The 17,426-nt window shown below is 39.1% G+C and overlaps 1 protein-coding gene across 2 annotated transcripts; it reads left to right on the forward strand.

Moving 5' to 3' along the window:
• The first annotated feature begins 1,309 nt into the window (after window positions 1-1,309).
• LOC306803340 (embryonic protein UVS.2-like) lies at window positions 1,310-15,414 on the forward strand. 2 transcript variants are annotated; one of them, XM_079308671.1, is made up of 11 exons: window positions 1,310-1,465; window positions 1,627-1,651; window positions 2,556-2,693; window positions 3,987-4,104; window positions 4,656-4,834; window positions 8,405-8,486; window positions 9,405-9,532; window positions 11,249-11,364; window positions 11,791-12,016; window positions 13,104-13,222; window positions 13,790-15,414. In XM_079308671.1, the coding sequence occupies exons 1-11, from the start codon at window positions 1,397-1,399 to the stop codon at window positions 14,018-14,020; spliced, it is 1,431 nt and encodes a 476-aa protein (XP_079164797.1). In that variant the 5' UTR covers window positions 1,310-1,396; the 3' UTR covers window positions 14,021-15,414. The 2 variants fall into 2 exon arrangements, with proteins under 2 accessions (XP_079164797.1, XP_079164798.1); XM_079308672.1 differs by having other exon boundaries at window positions 13,767-13,929.
• Window positions 15,415-17,426: the final 2,012 nt, after the last annotated feature.

Below are 17,426 nucleotides of genomic sequence, written 5' to 3' on the forward strand. Positions count from 1 at the left end.
CATTTTGTGATGTGTAGCAGCAGAAGTATGCTCCTGTGACTCCTTCTGTCTCTCTTTTGAGACTGATCTTGAATAGACAGAGGTTGCTTGGAACTGTACTGGAGGAGCTCTGGTTAACAATATATAACAAACTAATGAGGACTTCTGAACTTCATCCTCTGATCAGCTAAAGTAAAAAGGGTCCTTTATATCTACACCTCATTATTTTTCTACATGGAAATGATAAATGCAGATAAATGTGACTGTGGAATGTTTTAGAAAGTTGAAGAGCAAATAGATAAAATGAAAATATTGGTAGCAAAGCTTTACATAATATCAGCTAAAATTTTCCTAGCAAAATATTCCTTAAAAACAAAGGACCAGCCCATCTCTCTGGAAGGGCACTTGCCATCTTGATTTTCTATGAACCATATAGGTTACTCAAAATATTGTCTTTGCAGGAAATGTCAAAGGTTTTCTTGCTTGTTTCTGAAAGATCTGATACAGTAAATCATTACTGTAAAGATTTTCTATACATTTCTCAATTTTCTATAGCTCCTCAGTATTTATGCAGGGGCTGAAGCTGAGAGAAGAAAACAGGATCTGCCTGCCTATGGTGAAGTTTATGTGGCTTTAGCATGAATATTCTTATTCTTTGGCTTACTCTTACAGTGTGAGTTTTCTAGGATTCAGCCTGCTTTTCTAGTCTTGTTTCTATTCATGGACATCAAAGGAAGGAGGGCTTCCCAAAAGCTGGGAAGCCAAAACTCTGTCACCTAGTGGTTTTATATTTGCAGGCTGCAGAAAGACACACAATTTCTGTCAACTATGATTATATAACAATATACCATGTCGGAAAAACAATTTCTGTCAACAATCAGATTCATCTGTGACTCCAATGGATTTTTAGTGCTCCTGGCCAGAAATGCTTGGCTGGGAGCTGTGCACAGAGGGGACAGGCAGATAGATGGGCTCTGCAGAGCAGGGTGTCTCCTGCAGCAAGCAGGAGTTACTATTACAGGTAGCCAGTGTGGATGGATCAGAGTTCCTTGAGATGGAGTTTTGCTGTAAACAAACTGCTGCCGGATATCCTATCCCTTGGTCAGTAGTGAGGGGACCTGCAGCAGCTCATGGCTTCTTCTTAGAATGAAAGATGAGTCACTTTAAGGTTACTAAATTTTCTTTCCTATTGCTCCACTTCCTCTGTTTTCAAAAGATAAATAAGAAATGAGAGCCTGGAAATTCTCTTGAGAGGTCCTGTAGCTTGTTTGTTTTGTGAAAATACTTCTTGTTATCTAATTTTGTTACGCTTGTTAACAACAGCAGCAGCTTTCCCATAAAACTTGCCCCAAGTAAACTAACCACAATTTTGAGAACTAAGCTGCAGAGCAGAGAAGATCATCTTGGAAATTGGAAGATGAAGTACTTTTTTCTGCCAACTCATTTAGCATTTCTCTGTAGCTTTGCACTAAGTAAACCCGTCCAGGTGTGTCCCTGCTCTGAGATGTTGAGAATTTACATTTCTCTTGCTGAGTTGCTCTATCTTAACATTAATTAGAAACTCTTACTGCTGTGATTCTACTTAATAGAAGTTTTCTGCTATGGAGATGAGCATGTACTAAAATATATGCACTTTCTTTTTTCCAGATAGCTACAAGAAAGAATGACTTAGGTGAGTTTGATTGTAATTATTATATAAATAACTACAGGTTTTGGAAAAGCTGCATCTGTATACCTCAATATCATTATTTGATATGTTTTTCTCTTTGAAAATGTTTGGGTTTTTTTTCCCACCATCAGTGGAAGGCAATTCACAGAATTCAAATGTGTTTTAAAGTCTTATTCAGTGTTATTTTTTATGTTGCTGCAATAAAAAATTAGGAAGAATTATTGAACAATTCCAACATGAAATGTTCTTTTCCATATGTAGCCCTAGCAAATCAGAATATTTTTCACTTTTTTTTCTTTGTTATGTGATATATGATACTTCCCTGAAGTCTGCTATACCCAAGACTTCTGTAATTTTTTGCCTAAAAACAGATAGCTTTTGTCTGTGAGAAATGTATTCCCAGTATTTTGGAGTCAGAACTGAGGAGCACATCACAATGTCTTATGTCAAATTCACATTAAACTGGAAATTAATAGCTTGCATACATTCAATATGCATAATAAAAATAGTAATTTCTTTTGTATTATTAATCCTATTTTTACAGTGGTCAGTTGTGATTTTTTCTTTAATTCCACAAGCTCTAATGAAGAGAACAATGACTTAGAACACTTAGCATTCCCCTCTGAAAGCTATCAAAGCCTCTTAAGCTTAAGTTTATTTAGTTACAACTTTGATTACAGCTGCACTATGATATTTATATTAATACTAAACTTTTCTATTCAGGAAGCAAGGCAGACCTAACCAGTCTTAGCATAGTAATCCTTCCTCACATTATTAGGAAATGAACTTCAGTGAAACAAATTTCTGAAGATGCAGAATCTTGGTTAGTGTGTGCCTCCTCATCTCCCTTTCTGCACACGTATTTGCCTTCTCAGTGCCTTGTATGTTTTTATTTTCTACCTGCCAGGGAGAGAAATAGCTGTGTATGAAGGAGACATCCTCTTGAGAAGAGGGCGACGCAGTGCAATTAACTGTGAGAGTTGTTTATGGCCCAAGTCACAAGATGGACTGGTCAAGGTTCCAGTTAACATCTCTTCTGATTTCTGTGAGTGTATGCAAATGGATGCTCTAAAGTTAGCCTTGATTTTCCAGTCCCTGCACTCCCTGTTATTTTATGTTTCTCTGGCATGCACTAAAAGCAACCTTTGCACAAGTGAGAATTTATTGACACATCTCTTTTTCTATCCTGTTAGCCTCAAGGAAGTTTGGCTAAGATTCCAAATAGATCACACTAAAATATGTGGTTACTTGGGCCAATAGTCAGGTAATTTATTGTAATTTCAAATCTTAGCTTGCTCCTGTTGGCTACAATGTACTTGGATATTTAGCAAGTACATTAGAAGACGCATAATTTGTTCACATTATGAATGTATTTTTGTCAAAATTACCACTAGGAACATGTTTTTGAACTCTATAATTTTCTTTCAAATCTCTCTTAGAAATATTCCCACACTAGAACCCCTGTAAGAGGCAAATAGAGGAAAAGTCCTTGGAGATATTTTTTACTTTGTTGACTCCCTGTAGTCAGTCTATAGCTCTGTCCTGTGCAAACTGGCTGTGGGAGTGAATTCCATACAGACCTTTCTTCAAAGATCTTACCTTGTGAGAAAATGGCATGGAAGTAAAATATAGCCTGAGCCTGATTCCTGTTCTTTGGGGAAAGGAACTGAGGAAAGCTCAATATCTGTGTTATCTAGGCTCCTTCTCTGCCCATGTGCCTCCAGAACTGCAGCATATATTCTTGTGGATATTCTATCCCTCTCTCTCAGAAATTTAAATATTAGGAAATTGAGATACACATCAGTTGCAGATGATTCATAACGGAGGAAGCCAAATAAGCCAAAATGTTCCAAAGTAGATAAACACTGATCCTTATTTGGTACCTGAATAGAAACACTGTGATCTTCAGAGTCTTGGCTGTCTCAAGTGATTCCAGGAGGGCTGTGGCAAGCATTTGCTCTTTCTGATAAACAAATTAGGTTTTGGTGCTTAGCTACAATCAGCTGACTCACTTGGGATACTTTAATCCAACTATTTGTATCTGAAACTGCCTCGTTTCTTCTGTTTTGTCTAATGGAAAGAACAATGCCAATCTTTTGCTTTCTATCAGCTGTCTCCTAAATAATATGCATATTTGTAATAGTTGTAATTGTTATACTTCCCTATAAAAGTCCAATTAGTTTGATGATCTCTGAACATTTGGTGCCCTTTTTCCACTATACTTGTATAATAAAGAGCTCATGAGTGCTGTGAAGTTTGGAAGGAATGCAGCCCATCTATGCACCTTGGTTTTTGATTAACCAAGAAAGATTTCTCCTGGCCCCCCTTGTCTTTCTAGCAATAACTGAGAGGTCTTGGATTGTTGATGCATTGCAAGAGATCTCCACACTGACCTGTGTGCAATTTGTAAATCGCACTACAGAAACAGACTACGTTTATGTTGAACGAGGGCAGAGGTAAGCTCCCCATCTCCTGAGAGTGGCAGTACTCAAAAGCCTTTCAGATTCTTCTCTAATTTGTTTTGGATTTAAGTAATTGTTTTTTGGGGTTTTTTTTCTCATCCTAGCAGTAAAATTTTAGAGAGAAGGTGCAATTTTTCATTTTTCTTTAGATATACTGGTAGTTACATCAGTTAATAGGCTGCAGGAATAAATGTGTGTGTGGATTTCAAGATAATGGTCTGTAAGTCCAAAGAAGAAACTTTCCTTAATTGTAAAAATTTAAATAAGTATAATTGTTTCAGGTTCTTTGCTTAACACTTTATACTGTTTTGCCTTTGATACAAAAAATTTACTGGTTTAAAATTTGCTATCCTCATCACAAAGGCTTTATTTCCCTCCCATTATGTCATTGGGCAGCTTTCAGAAGTCAAGATATCTCATGCCAGTGACTGCATGTCCCCCTGCTGTGGCTATATATCTAGAGAACCCTGGTGACACAATCAATACATCTATATATTTGTATTTGCTGAATGTGATCCTTTTGGTTATTGATTGCTTATTCTTAGCTGCTGGTCTTACTTTGGAAAGATTGGAGGACGTCAAGCAGTAGGCCTGGTGAAAAATGGCTGCATGGATAAAGGAGCAATTCAGCATGAAATGAACCACGCGCTGGGTTTCATCCATGAACAGGCACGGAGTGATCGGGACAGGTTTGTCAAGATTATGTGGGAACACATAGTGGCAGGTATGTCCACTAAATCTTCAGAGAAAATATATACTTACAGTTAAAGGAGAATGGTTCTCCTGTGAACAACAATGCAAATAAGAACCATGATTAATGTTGGCTGAATTGCAGTAGCAGCAGCACATTCATTGTGATGGAATTTCTTGTTCAGTGTTTGTACTAAGGGAATTTCTGTGGCTACACTTACAGCAGTATGAAAGATGCAGCCTAAAAGTAGCTCTATGTTTTTATTTTGATTGCCATCTTGAGCCCAGACCCCAAAATACCAGCATCATCAGGAGTACAAAATGTTGTTGCAAAGACTTGGCCAAGAGGCAAGACTATGGGACCCTTAACTGAGAGGGGTAAAGTGTGACATTCAAGATCATGTCGGGGAATCACACAACAATTCTATTCTGGGAAAGCCATGGAAATAGGGGAGGGCAGCACTAGGAATCTTGGCAGTGAGTAAAATGCTCATATCCTAAAATGTGTATGAACAAGGGGCTCAATGTGGAGGCACTGGAAACACATGCAGCCATTAGCATTTGCAAAATTCTGGGAAAGACTGTCATTATTTCTTCCTTGTGGACAGGATCATAAACACATCAAAAGAAGGAGCCATGGGGAGCAATCAGGAGTGGTAATTCTGTAGAGGAAAAACAAGTGGATATTATTTATGGAAAAGAACACAGAATTAATGGTTTGAGCATGTGCCCATGATCTGTGTGTTGGGAACATGGACTCATTATATACAAGAGCTCCAGGCTCTGGGGAGGAAAAGGTAGAGAGAATGGCAAGAGATCCAAGGGAAAGTGAGAAAGTGATACATAGAAGGAAAATACCAGAAAAAGTATACAGGGAGTCACTTGTCTGACAGCTGTTAGAGAGCTGAGGAGTAATCCATAGTAATTGTAAAAATACAATGGCCTATTTAGTTCATTATAGAAAATAATAGTAAATGAGGCTGGACAATTGAATACCAAATTCTGTTAAGTCTCTTCAACAAATATGATACTCAACTACTTAATATCATGCACAGCTAAAAATATATCCATCTTTTTCTCCAGATGTAACTTGATTGTTTTTATTGCAAATTCCTAACACACTGTTCTCCAAACATTCTTCAGCTATTCCCATGATATCCTAAGTAAATTCCATTTGTGTTATTCTTTATTGAGGTTTCAGCTCTAGTGTTAAGGTGTAATTTTGCTGTGAGTTGCTTGCCATTGTACAACAAGGGTGTGCCATGTTTGAAATGTCAGCAAAGGATGTGCTAGGAAAGAGAAGTTGAAAACATGAAGTTATATACACTAAACACATATAATCTTACACTGTTATTGCAAAGGGAACTCCACAGGTTCAGATGTCATAATTCCTGAAGGATACAGATGTAATCAAGCTCTGATTCAGGCACAGTATCATGAAATGATAAATGAGGGGAAGAGGTAAAGAGGACAAGGCTATGCCAAAGGAGATAAGGTATATCATTGGTGTTTTGAGTATTTGCCATGGGTGGAGCATGAGATGATTCGTGTGGCAAGGGAGTTGGAATGCAGAGCGTGCAGCTCAAGCACTGTAGAAGAAAAAAATGCAAAGATATGCAGGGAAAAGGAAATGGAGAAAGAGCTATGTTCATGAGGACGGTAGTGTAAAAACATGCTGCTGTTAACAGTGCTGATGGCAGAGCTCCTGCTGACTTTGGTGGTGTAGAACTAGACCTCAAGACCTTTTCCAGCATCCCAGCTCTCTCACATAACCTGTTTTCCTCCTCCAGGACTTTCATATTGTGAATGTTTTGTGGGTTTTGTTTTTATCCAGCGATTTACTTTGGAAGCCATCCTGCTTCTTTGTTCTTACAAAATGCATTTGATTGGTTGCTGTCCACATAGCTACTTGAAACTCAGCTTGTTTTTCCTACACTTTTTTGGGGGAAAAAAAAAACGTATTCAGAGTCTTCAGCCATAGTTTCCTTTTCAGCTCTTCTGAGTCATTGCACTTACATTCTGGCAGAGGCAGGTTTTTGTTTTTTTCTTTTTTTGAAAGTGGAAAAGGTGGGGTAGGTCCCCAAACGTGCAGGTCTAGACAGCCAGATCTCTTTGGCATGAGATGAGATAGGTAGTAGTTTGCTGGCAGCACCTCAGTCCAGCCAGGATGCTGTCACTTTTTCTTTATTTAGCAAACTAATTCAACAAAGCACTTCTGTGCCAAACAGTAGCCATATGCTTCAATGTTTCACCACGTTTGAACTGTGTTCTCTGTTCATCACCTCAGAAAAAGCTGCACGCTTGCTGATAATTCTTTCTGAAGTCAGTATGGCAGATAAGAGGGGCTGAGATTAAAACAGAGTCAGGAAGGCCAATACTGTTGAGAAACAGTTAAAGCCTTAACTGAGTTTCACACCTATGAAAAGCTCCAAATTCATGTTTATCCCCAAATTTTCTATTAATTGGGATTTTAAATCTTCTTTTTGCATCTGTTAGCCCTCAGCCCAGGACCAAAGCTGAAGGACATTACTGGCTAAGTTGCAAGCCTGCCAGCTGAGTTGTGTAGATCTCAAGGATGTCCAACTCTGAACTCTTGTCCAGATGGTCTGTGCCTTACAAACCACATTTGTAGTTACAATAATGAAGGTACAGAACTTGAAAGGAGTGCTCAGTGGCTAGGGGTTTAGTCTTAATGCCAAGCTGGCTGCATTCTCTCCCTGCTCTGACAGTGCTTATTTGCCTGTCTCACCATGGAGAAGAGACCCAGCATGTAATTTATAATCATGATCTCCAGTCAGTGAGAAAAAGAAGTGCTTTCTTCTCATGAAACTCCCTCCAACTGCATCTCTCTTTCTTTCCCTCTCCTCTTACTATCCTGGAAGCCCTGAGAAATAGCTTCAGTGTCTAACTTGGAGAAACAAAGCTAGGTCATGAAATCCAGTCTCTGTCCCTGGGCCCCAGCCCTGTATCACCTTCTTATGTCATATTAGCTTTTTAAGGCTAAATTGATGAAAAGTGATGAGATGCTAAGCAGCTGTTCTGACAGAATTTGTTTTTCTGCTTCATGTGAGTCATATCACTTCACTCTAGTCACTGCTGATGGGTTTGACCAGAGACAAAGCCAGAACATGTCTGGTAGCATGGGCTCTGGGGCAAGTAACAGGGAAAATGTATTTCTTTCTTTTGTGGCATTATAATCCTGTGGTAGAAGGACTCAGCAAGACATCACCCATGCATAGCTCTGAATTTTTTATCTAGGTGGTCAGTCAGATTTCCCTCTCAAGGTATACAGGCAGCTTTGGGGACATAGGTTGGATGCTTATAGTATTCAAGATAATGCACTGAAATGTATTTGGAGACACCCTAATGAGGATGGACAGAGGAATACTTTCGCTTGAAGAGTAGGAAGTATTCAGTGATTATATAAAAACTTAGTTGATTAACTTTATATTCAAGTCTACTAAAATCTCCGGTGGTTTTGACAGATCCAAGATCTCATCAGAACACATATTAGTATCCCATGTTTCTCTCTGCATTATGACAGCAGGCAGTGTACTATTAGTGATAATTGTTCTGACTGAAATATTGCTTCCCTACCTTACAGGGGAACAAGGGAACTTTGGAAAAATGAATTCCAAAAACCTGGGCCTTCCCTATGACTACTCTTCAGTGATGCACTATGGCGCGTAAGTCATTTGCTGAGATATCCTTCCAAAGCAACAAACAGCTTTCAGGTCTTCTGCTCAGATCTAGGAAAAAGTTGTTGCTCTGTTCAGGAATTGACTTTTGCTGTTCAATTAAAATTGAGTGCATGGACATAATTAAGGATCAGCATATTTCCTTTGTCAGCAGGATTCCTGGAAAATGAGATTTGGTATGGACAGAAACAAAACATAGGACAACATTTTCTTCCAATGTACTCTTGCCTCTTGCTAAAGGCCTTTGACATGGCTGTGGCCCAAAGTCCATCTCTACTGAATCACTGATCTAAAGCAGTTCTGAAGTTTAAATTACTTTGTAAACATAGTAACAGCTGATCACAGACAACAACATTCAAATATAGAGGCAAGAAAAATGGAATTTTTTTTTATCATTGAGATGTTGTATACTGCTTTATGTTAATCTGGGAACACTGCCTAAGACTGCATTTTAATCCATAATGTGCAAGCTTGTATCATGTACCTTCTCCTCTATTTCCACAAGCAAATAACAATTTTGAAACAAAACCATGAAATAAAACTGGACTAGCAGAAGGCAGGAAATTGCAGATAGCAAATAGGCAATCAGTAACTGAGACAGAACCATTTCTGCTCCTCTGCCTCAGGAAATAAGAAGGTGGGATTTGGTCCATTTTGCTGGACATTGGTGAAAGGCCTTTTCACTCAAAAAAGAGCAGCTTTTTCTGCTTGCTTGCTTTCACCTGCTGAACACCAAATATGTGCCATGCTGGTCTTCTTCAGGGAAGGCTACCAGGTCTCTGAGAAATTTCTTGTCCATTTCCATTATAATTATGTTTACGTGGTACATGAAAAATGATTCTGCAGTTAGAGAACTTCCCTGTCTACGAAAAGCAATCTAAAAATGTGATTTCCTTATTTCTACAGGTATGATTTCTCCAACACTCCAGGAAAACCAACTATTGTACCAGTTCCTGATCCCTCTATACCTATTGGGCAGAGAGAAGGACTGAGTAACTTGGATGTAGCTAAAATCAACAAGCTTTACAAGTGCAGTAAGTGCTGTAGATAGAAGGCATGTGAATACAGCTGATGTCTGCAGGCACTGACAGACATCCCCCAAAGGAAAGCAGCCCAGAGTCCCTTCACTACATCTCTCTCACCCTACAACAGGAAACAGAACTGTCCTGTGCCAAACTGCTGCCTTCTTGGAAAAAAAAGTTACTTGCAATAATTCACTCTCATTTTGAGTTATCCTTGCCTAATCCCTGCTCTTTGAGATAAGCAAAATCCATCAGAAAACTCATGGTTGTTGCCTCTGTCAAATTCTCATCTTAGGAAAGCTCTGAAGGTTGCAAAGCATGTAAGCTCTCCTCAGCCATGAGTATAGCTTAGAGTTATGTGCATCAGTAATGCCATCAGATTTGTGATTTCTCTTAATTACAAAATGACTGCAGGGCTGTAAGCATGGGTGCCATTCAGCCTGAGCAGAACACCTTTGAGGAGAAAAGCACAGACATTTTGTATAGATATCTACTTTCTTGCCACATCTATTTGTTAACTCATCCCTGTGGTATCTTAAGGTCTAGAAATACCTAGCATTCCTCTGTAAACAGGAACTTCAGCCAGGATGCACAAAATAGTTATAACATCATGCTCCTGCAATGCACAGGTTTTGCTTTAACTCCCAGGACAAAGGCTAATTGATTTATATGGTATTTGACTTTTCTGAGATGTTATTCAATTAGTTTCCACCAAAATAGCACAAAGCATTAACAAGAACTAAATGTTAGTGTACTAAATCCCACTTTTGTGTTAGAACTTAGTTAAATAATCAGAATTTAGAAGGAATCAGCATTCTTTCAGTTGGATTGTTAGGTACAGAAATCATTGCTGTGAGTAGTTCCTCCAAATTCACAACTGCAGATAAGACAACTTTATAATGTATGTGTCTCAAAGATACTGATAACAAGTATTTAGTAATATTTATTCTTGACAGTGGGGCTGGGAATGAATCACACTTCAATACCATTACTATGTAATTTCATAATTAGATCTGTATGTTTTGAAAGAAAGGGATTAAATTTTTAAAAGAGATAAAAACTCAGGGACTAAAAAAACCCATAAAAAGTCTGGTTGTCTCAGAAAAAGTAGGAAGCAAGAGAAAAATATCATAAATTCCTATCAGCAGATGTCATATATTCACATTTTATAATTTGGGGAATTACATAAAATGCAAAAAAAATGAAGATGTGAAAAGACAGAAGTCAGATGATATCAGACTTTGCATATCAGTCACTAAGTCTGTAGGTTGACTTCAGTGCTGTCTGTCACTGTTTTCCCTCAGTGACTATCTCTCTTTGTTTTGACAAAATCTTGTTTTCAAACTTGATTTTTCTGTACATTTATGAATACACACAGTTGCTAATGGAAATTGATGTACTGCTGTCATTGAAAGTACTTCTGTGACTGAAGTTAAGGAACTTCACAAAAGATGCAGACCTTTTTTAGTAAACTAAAATATGTGAGCAAAGCCCAATTGTCCTTTAAAGAACATTAGCAGCTGAAACAGGTAAGTACCTTAACTACCTTAATTTCACTTGCAGGTTTTCAATAACTTTTACCCCAGGAACAGCAGTACAATTGTAAGCATTACCATTAATTTATACAAGCTTGACTGCTGCAAATGTTTGGAGAGACTTGTCAAGCATTATGGGAATATTTTTGTGCAGTTTTCATTCTCTTCAATGCTGTTTGGTTCTTCCCCTCAGATTGCTGCAGCTCTGTGTTGCCTAAACCCAGAGGCTCGTTCTCCTCTGTCAATTACCCATCCCCATACCCGAACAATAGCAACTGTCTGTGGTTGATCCGCACCCGTCGAAGCAAGGTAATTTTTATTAGGAGAAAATAGGTTTGAATGACAGTATCCAGGCTACACAGCATTATTTTGTTACCATGAGTAACACCTGGGAGTCAGTTTTATGGATCAAAACATTTCTGTTATGCAGTAAATGAAAGCCTCAATAATTTTCATGAGAATTAAGACTATTAGAGGGATTATTTCACTCAATTTTTATCCAGTTCAGATTGGATAGCTTTTCAAGACAAGCAGTAATGAAACATCAGTTTCTGAGATCTCAGTAATAGGACAGCTAGGTGAAATTCTGTGCTCTTTTTATATAGAAAGTAATGTTTCAATAATACATGGATAGTAAAATGAGTATGAAAGTTCACTTCATATTCAGGTAGATGGTTTGAGACTTTCCCTGTGCATAACATTAAACCCAACTTTTGCGCTTTTTTTTCCATCCAGATTTTCCTGCAGTTTGAGGCTTTTGATCTCCAAGGCTCCTTGGACTGTTCTTCTGACTATATAAAAATTTACAATGGGAACAGCAAGAGCTCCCCTGTCTTGCTGGACAAGTACTGTGGGAAGGGTCCACTGCCCTCCTTAGTGGCATCTGGATCGACAATGCTGGTAGAGTTTGCAAGTGATGAGAGCATTACAGCCACGGGATTCAGAGCCTCCTACAACAGGGGTATGAACACTCCTTTGCAAAGCTTGGAGAACAGTATTAGCAGTGTTTGTACAGAAGAACTGAAAACTTTTACTATACACTACAGAGCAGGTCTTTGTGCTGTCGTTCTTCACACTTCCATAGCAACTGGAAATGCAGAAGGTTAGGCAATGATGTGTCTGAAGGTTCACAGGAAACAGGAAATGGGATGTTGCATGGGTGTCATGTTAGTTATCCTGAGATCTCACTCACATTCTTCTGAGAGCCTCTGTTAGGCTTCTTCATATCTCCAGAATAATATCTTTAAATAAGAACAATGCAATTACTGAAATTAACAGGAGCAGTGCAGCCAAAGAACACAAAGACTGCAAAATCAACAAGAGACCTCAGCTAATGAGATGCAAGGCGAGTAGCTGGGCAAGACATTATTCAAGATTTTGTGGGATTTTATGCAGCAGGAGAGGTGCTGACCTTGGGTACCTTACACTTTCTGAATTAAAAGCTTTTGTTATGCACACGAAACACAGTGCTTCCTGCAGTCACGTGAGAGGTGTCTCTTTTGCAAACATACAAATGCATTCTGGACTGCCAGACCAAATTCTGTTGTGCTGTGACATGTTTTCAGCAAGAAGGCTGTAGCCGAAAGTTGCCTCATTTCATCTGAAAATTCAAAGAGCATAAATTGAAGAAGTCTTAGAAAAGTGTTATTTTTATTCTTTTTGCTTTATTCAATGGAGTAATTTCTAGAAAGCACTAGATCTAGCTTGACAATGCATCTTGAATACTTGAGCTGATTCTTGTCTGAAGAGCAGCTAGTGCCACCAGAATACTATGCTAATATAGTAACAGTCAATTGGAAAAATCAGATACAGCTTTAGATGCAGCTGTTCCCTGTCCTCCAAAGATTAGTTATCAGACATGTTTTTAGTTAATTCGGTACAGCTGCTGATACAAATACTAAGTGAAGAAATAAAGTACTTCAGAAGTAGATTTTCATGGTAGCTCATTTTTTTTTCTTGAAGAAATAATACAGTAGGGTGTAAGCAAGCTCATTTCTACTAACAAAACACTCTTGTTAATATATCTGGTTTTCTCCTTTACTCCTCAGTGAATTGTGGAGCCACTTTCAGAGATTCAAAGGGAGTCATCACCTCCCCAAACTACCCCAATAAATACCCCAAAAACCGAGCATGTTTCTGGATCATCACTTCTCCAGCAGGATACAAGGTAAGGCACAAATGAATTCACTTGTGGGTTTCATCATTGTTCTGTGATGAAACCTCTGTTTCCCTTGAAGAATAAGAGCTGTTATGTCACTTTTTCAGCAGACATTCTCAGAGTAAAAATCTGAAAGCAGAAATTCATTTTAAGAATTTATGCTGAATCTTGGTATCTGAGGTGCTCAGTAAGGGAAAACCTTCACATGTGCAAGTGAACTCTATAAATCTAGCCTGTACCATAAGGCTTTATTCAAAATAATCCCTAGGTAAGAGCTCCCACTAGAAAACTGAAACATCACACAGGTGCTGTTTTTATATTTCTCTAGAGGAAAGAATGTGAAGTGTAGAAGATCAATCTTGTCCCTTGCTTCTCCTTCCAACCCAAATACTGATGAACTAAGCAAATAATTTGCTACTAATTTGCATTGCCATATGGGATCAGGATGTGGCACACACACAGAATAAAAAATGGTGCCTGCACACATGGAATTTAGAGTATTTGTCATTGTTTAAAAATGGGTAAGAGAAAAGGCTGCAACCTGGAAACAAAGTGCTTTGGTTGTATTTTCTCCAGATATCTCTGAAAATGTTATCCTTTGAGCTGGAATATAGTGACAGATGCATTTATGACTACTTGCTCATACATGATGGAAGCCGCCCTACATCACCTGCAGTTGGCCCTTATTGTGGGACAGAGAAGGTTGCAGACTTTACTTCCACTGGGAACTTTGTGCTGGTTGAATTCCACAGTGATTTAGTGTGGGAGTTGCCTGGATTTGTGATGAGTTATACATTTGCTAGGTAAGTACAAAACAGATGGGGTTTGAAAAACACAGAATGAGAGTAAGAGTCCAGCTAGCCACAGATAGAAGTCAAGATGCCACCAACTCCAGGAAAAAAAATACATATAGCCTGATACCTTTAACAAGCATGAAGTTTGACCTCTTAGTCTCACATCTACAGTGGTGTAATTTCCATGGTGAATCAAGGACAGAAATGTTCTGCCCATGGGATGCTTCCATCTGAGACTGTGTGCTTCATATTATTAGTATTGTTATTGCTGCTGTTGCATGGCCAAACACAATAGCAGAGCTGAAACTATGTAAGCATCAATAACTTCTAGTGGTAGAAACTGTGTCCATAACAAAATTTAGAACATGGCTGTGTAGCAACTTTAACCTGTGTTCTGGCAAATGCTATTACCCAACCTTAATGTGCATTCCAGCATGCATACAGAAAAATCTTCAGACACATTTATTTATGTTTTGAAGCCAAGATCACTTACACAGTTCATATAGGCACCAGGGCTTAGCCTGGAAATCACCACTTGACACAGAATAAGTGATGTCATAGTACAGTATGACATACAGTACCTCAACTCAAAGATTTGCACTACTCCTCTGTGAGATGAACCAGGTCAGGGAGCACATTTAACTAAAGAAACTAAACTAAAGAGTGGCAGGAACAGCAGAGAGGGAGAGGGAATGGAATTAAGCACCTATTGTTGTAACTTTGCTGTGGCCTGAGTCAGGTATTAAAATTGTCCATAAACTGTTACCAAAATATTTTTTTAAAAATGAGGCCTGAAAGCCTAATGCAGAGACCATGGGGTGTTCTCTTTGGAGAGCATTTTAAGTGTGAAGTACCTTGTCTGTAGAGAGAAATCCTCCCCCTCTAAGGAGATGACTGGAGAAAGTCACCACTGTAAACACCTCACACTTTGCCTTGATTTGATGTAGAATTAAATGCTAGTACCAAACTGGAGATGCCAAAACATAATGAATAATAAAAGATTTTGCTGAGATTCTGCCTTTGTGAAGAAAAGCATGTAGAAATTGCCAATTTGCTTTCCTGGTTCAGCCAAGAAAATGTTGAATTATGATGACTTTGAGGCAGTGAGGGGGAGAGGTTTAAGATCTGTAATGTTTTGCTTTTTAAGCTCTGGTTAATTTTCACCCACAGAAGAATGATAATTGATAAGTTGTGGACATCAGGGTTTAGAGCTTGCTTGCATCATGGTGGGAAAGTGCATGCACAGCAGGCAACAAATATTTGTATTTCTTTCAAGCTCCAATCTTCTGGCTATAATAAATATTCCTTCATTTAATTTGGCTCATTATTTAGATTGGCATATATTTGAAGAATGTAACCATTTCATCAGCATGACAGAAAATTAAACTCTATTCTATTTTGAAGCTCAGCTTCAGACTGTAAAAATGCTAATTCTTCTCCTTGAGTCTGAGGACTTTGATGGAGGTGCAAAAGCAACAACCCCTTGATAACTCTCATTGTATAACAAAGTTTAACTGGTGCCTGTTTTAAACAGAGCAGTGCTGAACAGCTTTGTAATTTGAGTGTTATTTTAGGTTCCCTTCCCTTGGTCTGATGTGGAGCTCTACATATGTGCAATGTTTTAGATATTAACCTATATTAGGTAAAAGAGCATGAACAGCATATTCCAAAAGGAAAATACCACATACAGGAATACTGGTCTTGCAATTTGTCCCTAGAGATATGGTTTTAAGTGGGACATAGCCCATGCATAAAAACTCTGAATATGTTCTGAGCTATATGAAGGAAGAGTAACCAGCTAGTAGATACAAGGAACAGTGTAGTCAAAAGTTTAGGACTTAAATATTACAATAGGAGGATTTTCAGAAGGTCTAATTGAAGTTCAGCACTCAACACACTTTTGAAATCCAAAATGTAAGGATTTAACCTTAAAACACAGAGGTGTCCAGCAGTGTTGAATATATGCATTCCCACAGATGTACCTAACTCATGACACTAGGTATTACCTTAATTGCATACAAAACCAGATGTTTTTAAAGAGAGACCCACTTCCACAAGCCTTTGTATGTGGAAGAAATGAGTGTTTGTGCCTACATATTCCTCTTTTATCTGCTTTGAGACTGGTTCCTACCTGAGAGGCAAATCAGAGGCTTTGAGTACTATGCTTTTGTAGTCTGTAAGAACCAAAACAGATATCTGTCAATTACTGCTGAAGGAGAAAAAACAGTCTGGAATAAAGCATTACAGAAGCACACAAAAATGTACTACTCATAGGTCTATTTTTTGTGTTTAATTTAAAACACATTTCCCTTACATAAATAAATAACTGTGGTTGAGATGATGCTTGCATGACTACAACCCCGCTGATTGAATCATAGAATAGTTTGGGTTGAAAGGGACACGTAAAGGTCACCTAGTCCAAAACCCTGCAATTAGCTGTCATCTTCAACTAGACCAAGTTGCTCAGAGCCCCATCCAACCTGATTTGGAATGTTTCCAGAGGTGGGGCATCCACTGTCTCTCAGGGCAACCTGTTACAGTGTCTTACCATCCACACATAAAAAAATTTATCCTTATATCTAGTCGAATCAACCCTCTTTTAGTTTAAAACCATTGTACCTTCTATCACAACAGATCCTGCTAAAATTCTTGTTCCCATCTCATATAAGTCCCCTGTAAGTACTGAAAGGCTGCAATAAGGTCTCCCCAGAGTCTTCTTGTCCCTTGACTCGACTGAACCTGACTCCCTCAGCATGTCCTCATAGGAAAAATGCTCCAGCTCCCTAATCATTTTTGTGGCCCTTTTTTGGACATGTTCCAACAGGTCCTTGTCTTTTCTGTGCTGAGGACCCCAGACCTGGAAGCAGCCCTGCAGGTGGGAGCTCCCCAGAGCAGAGCAGCTATAACTGTAGGACAGAGAGCGTTCAACTTACTGTGCAGCAACTGAGTTTGGCAAGAAGACAACATAGAAACTAAAGCCCATTTAATCTCTCCTACACTTCAAATAGAAATTGAAAACCTTATAGGCTAAGTAGTCACATAGGATTTTATAATCGAGTTGGCTTTACCACGGGAAACATCGGCGGGCAAAAAAGAGAAATAAAGGAAAGCTGCTGCTGCTCTGCTGCCAAATGGCCTTGGGTTCAGGAGCTGGAGAACGGCGGGGGCCGGGCCCCCTCTGGCGGACACCTGCAGGGAACGGGAATGTGAACGGCAATGGCAGCGTGTAGCCCTTCTGCAGACAGGTGTGTGCGGGAGAGACACAGAGATACCTCCCCTGCCGGCCCGGCTCCGCGGGCAGAGCCGCCGCGGCGCTCCTCAGCAGGAGGCTCCGCTTGCTCACCGCGATCCCCCCGCGCACCCGCGGCTGCGGATCTTTCCTTGGGTGCTGCTGCTGCTGCTTGTAAAGAGCGGCACTC

This window comes from Erithacus rubecula (genome assembly GCF_903797595.1).
Source record: "Erithacus rubecula genome assembly, chromosome: 6".
NCBI lineage: Eukaryota > Metazoa > Chordata > Aves > Passeriformes > Muscicapidae > Erithacus > Erithacus rubecula.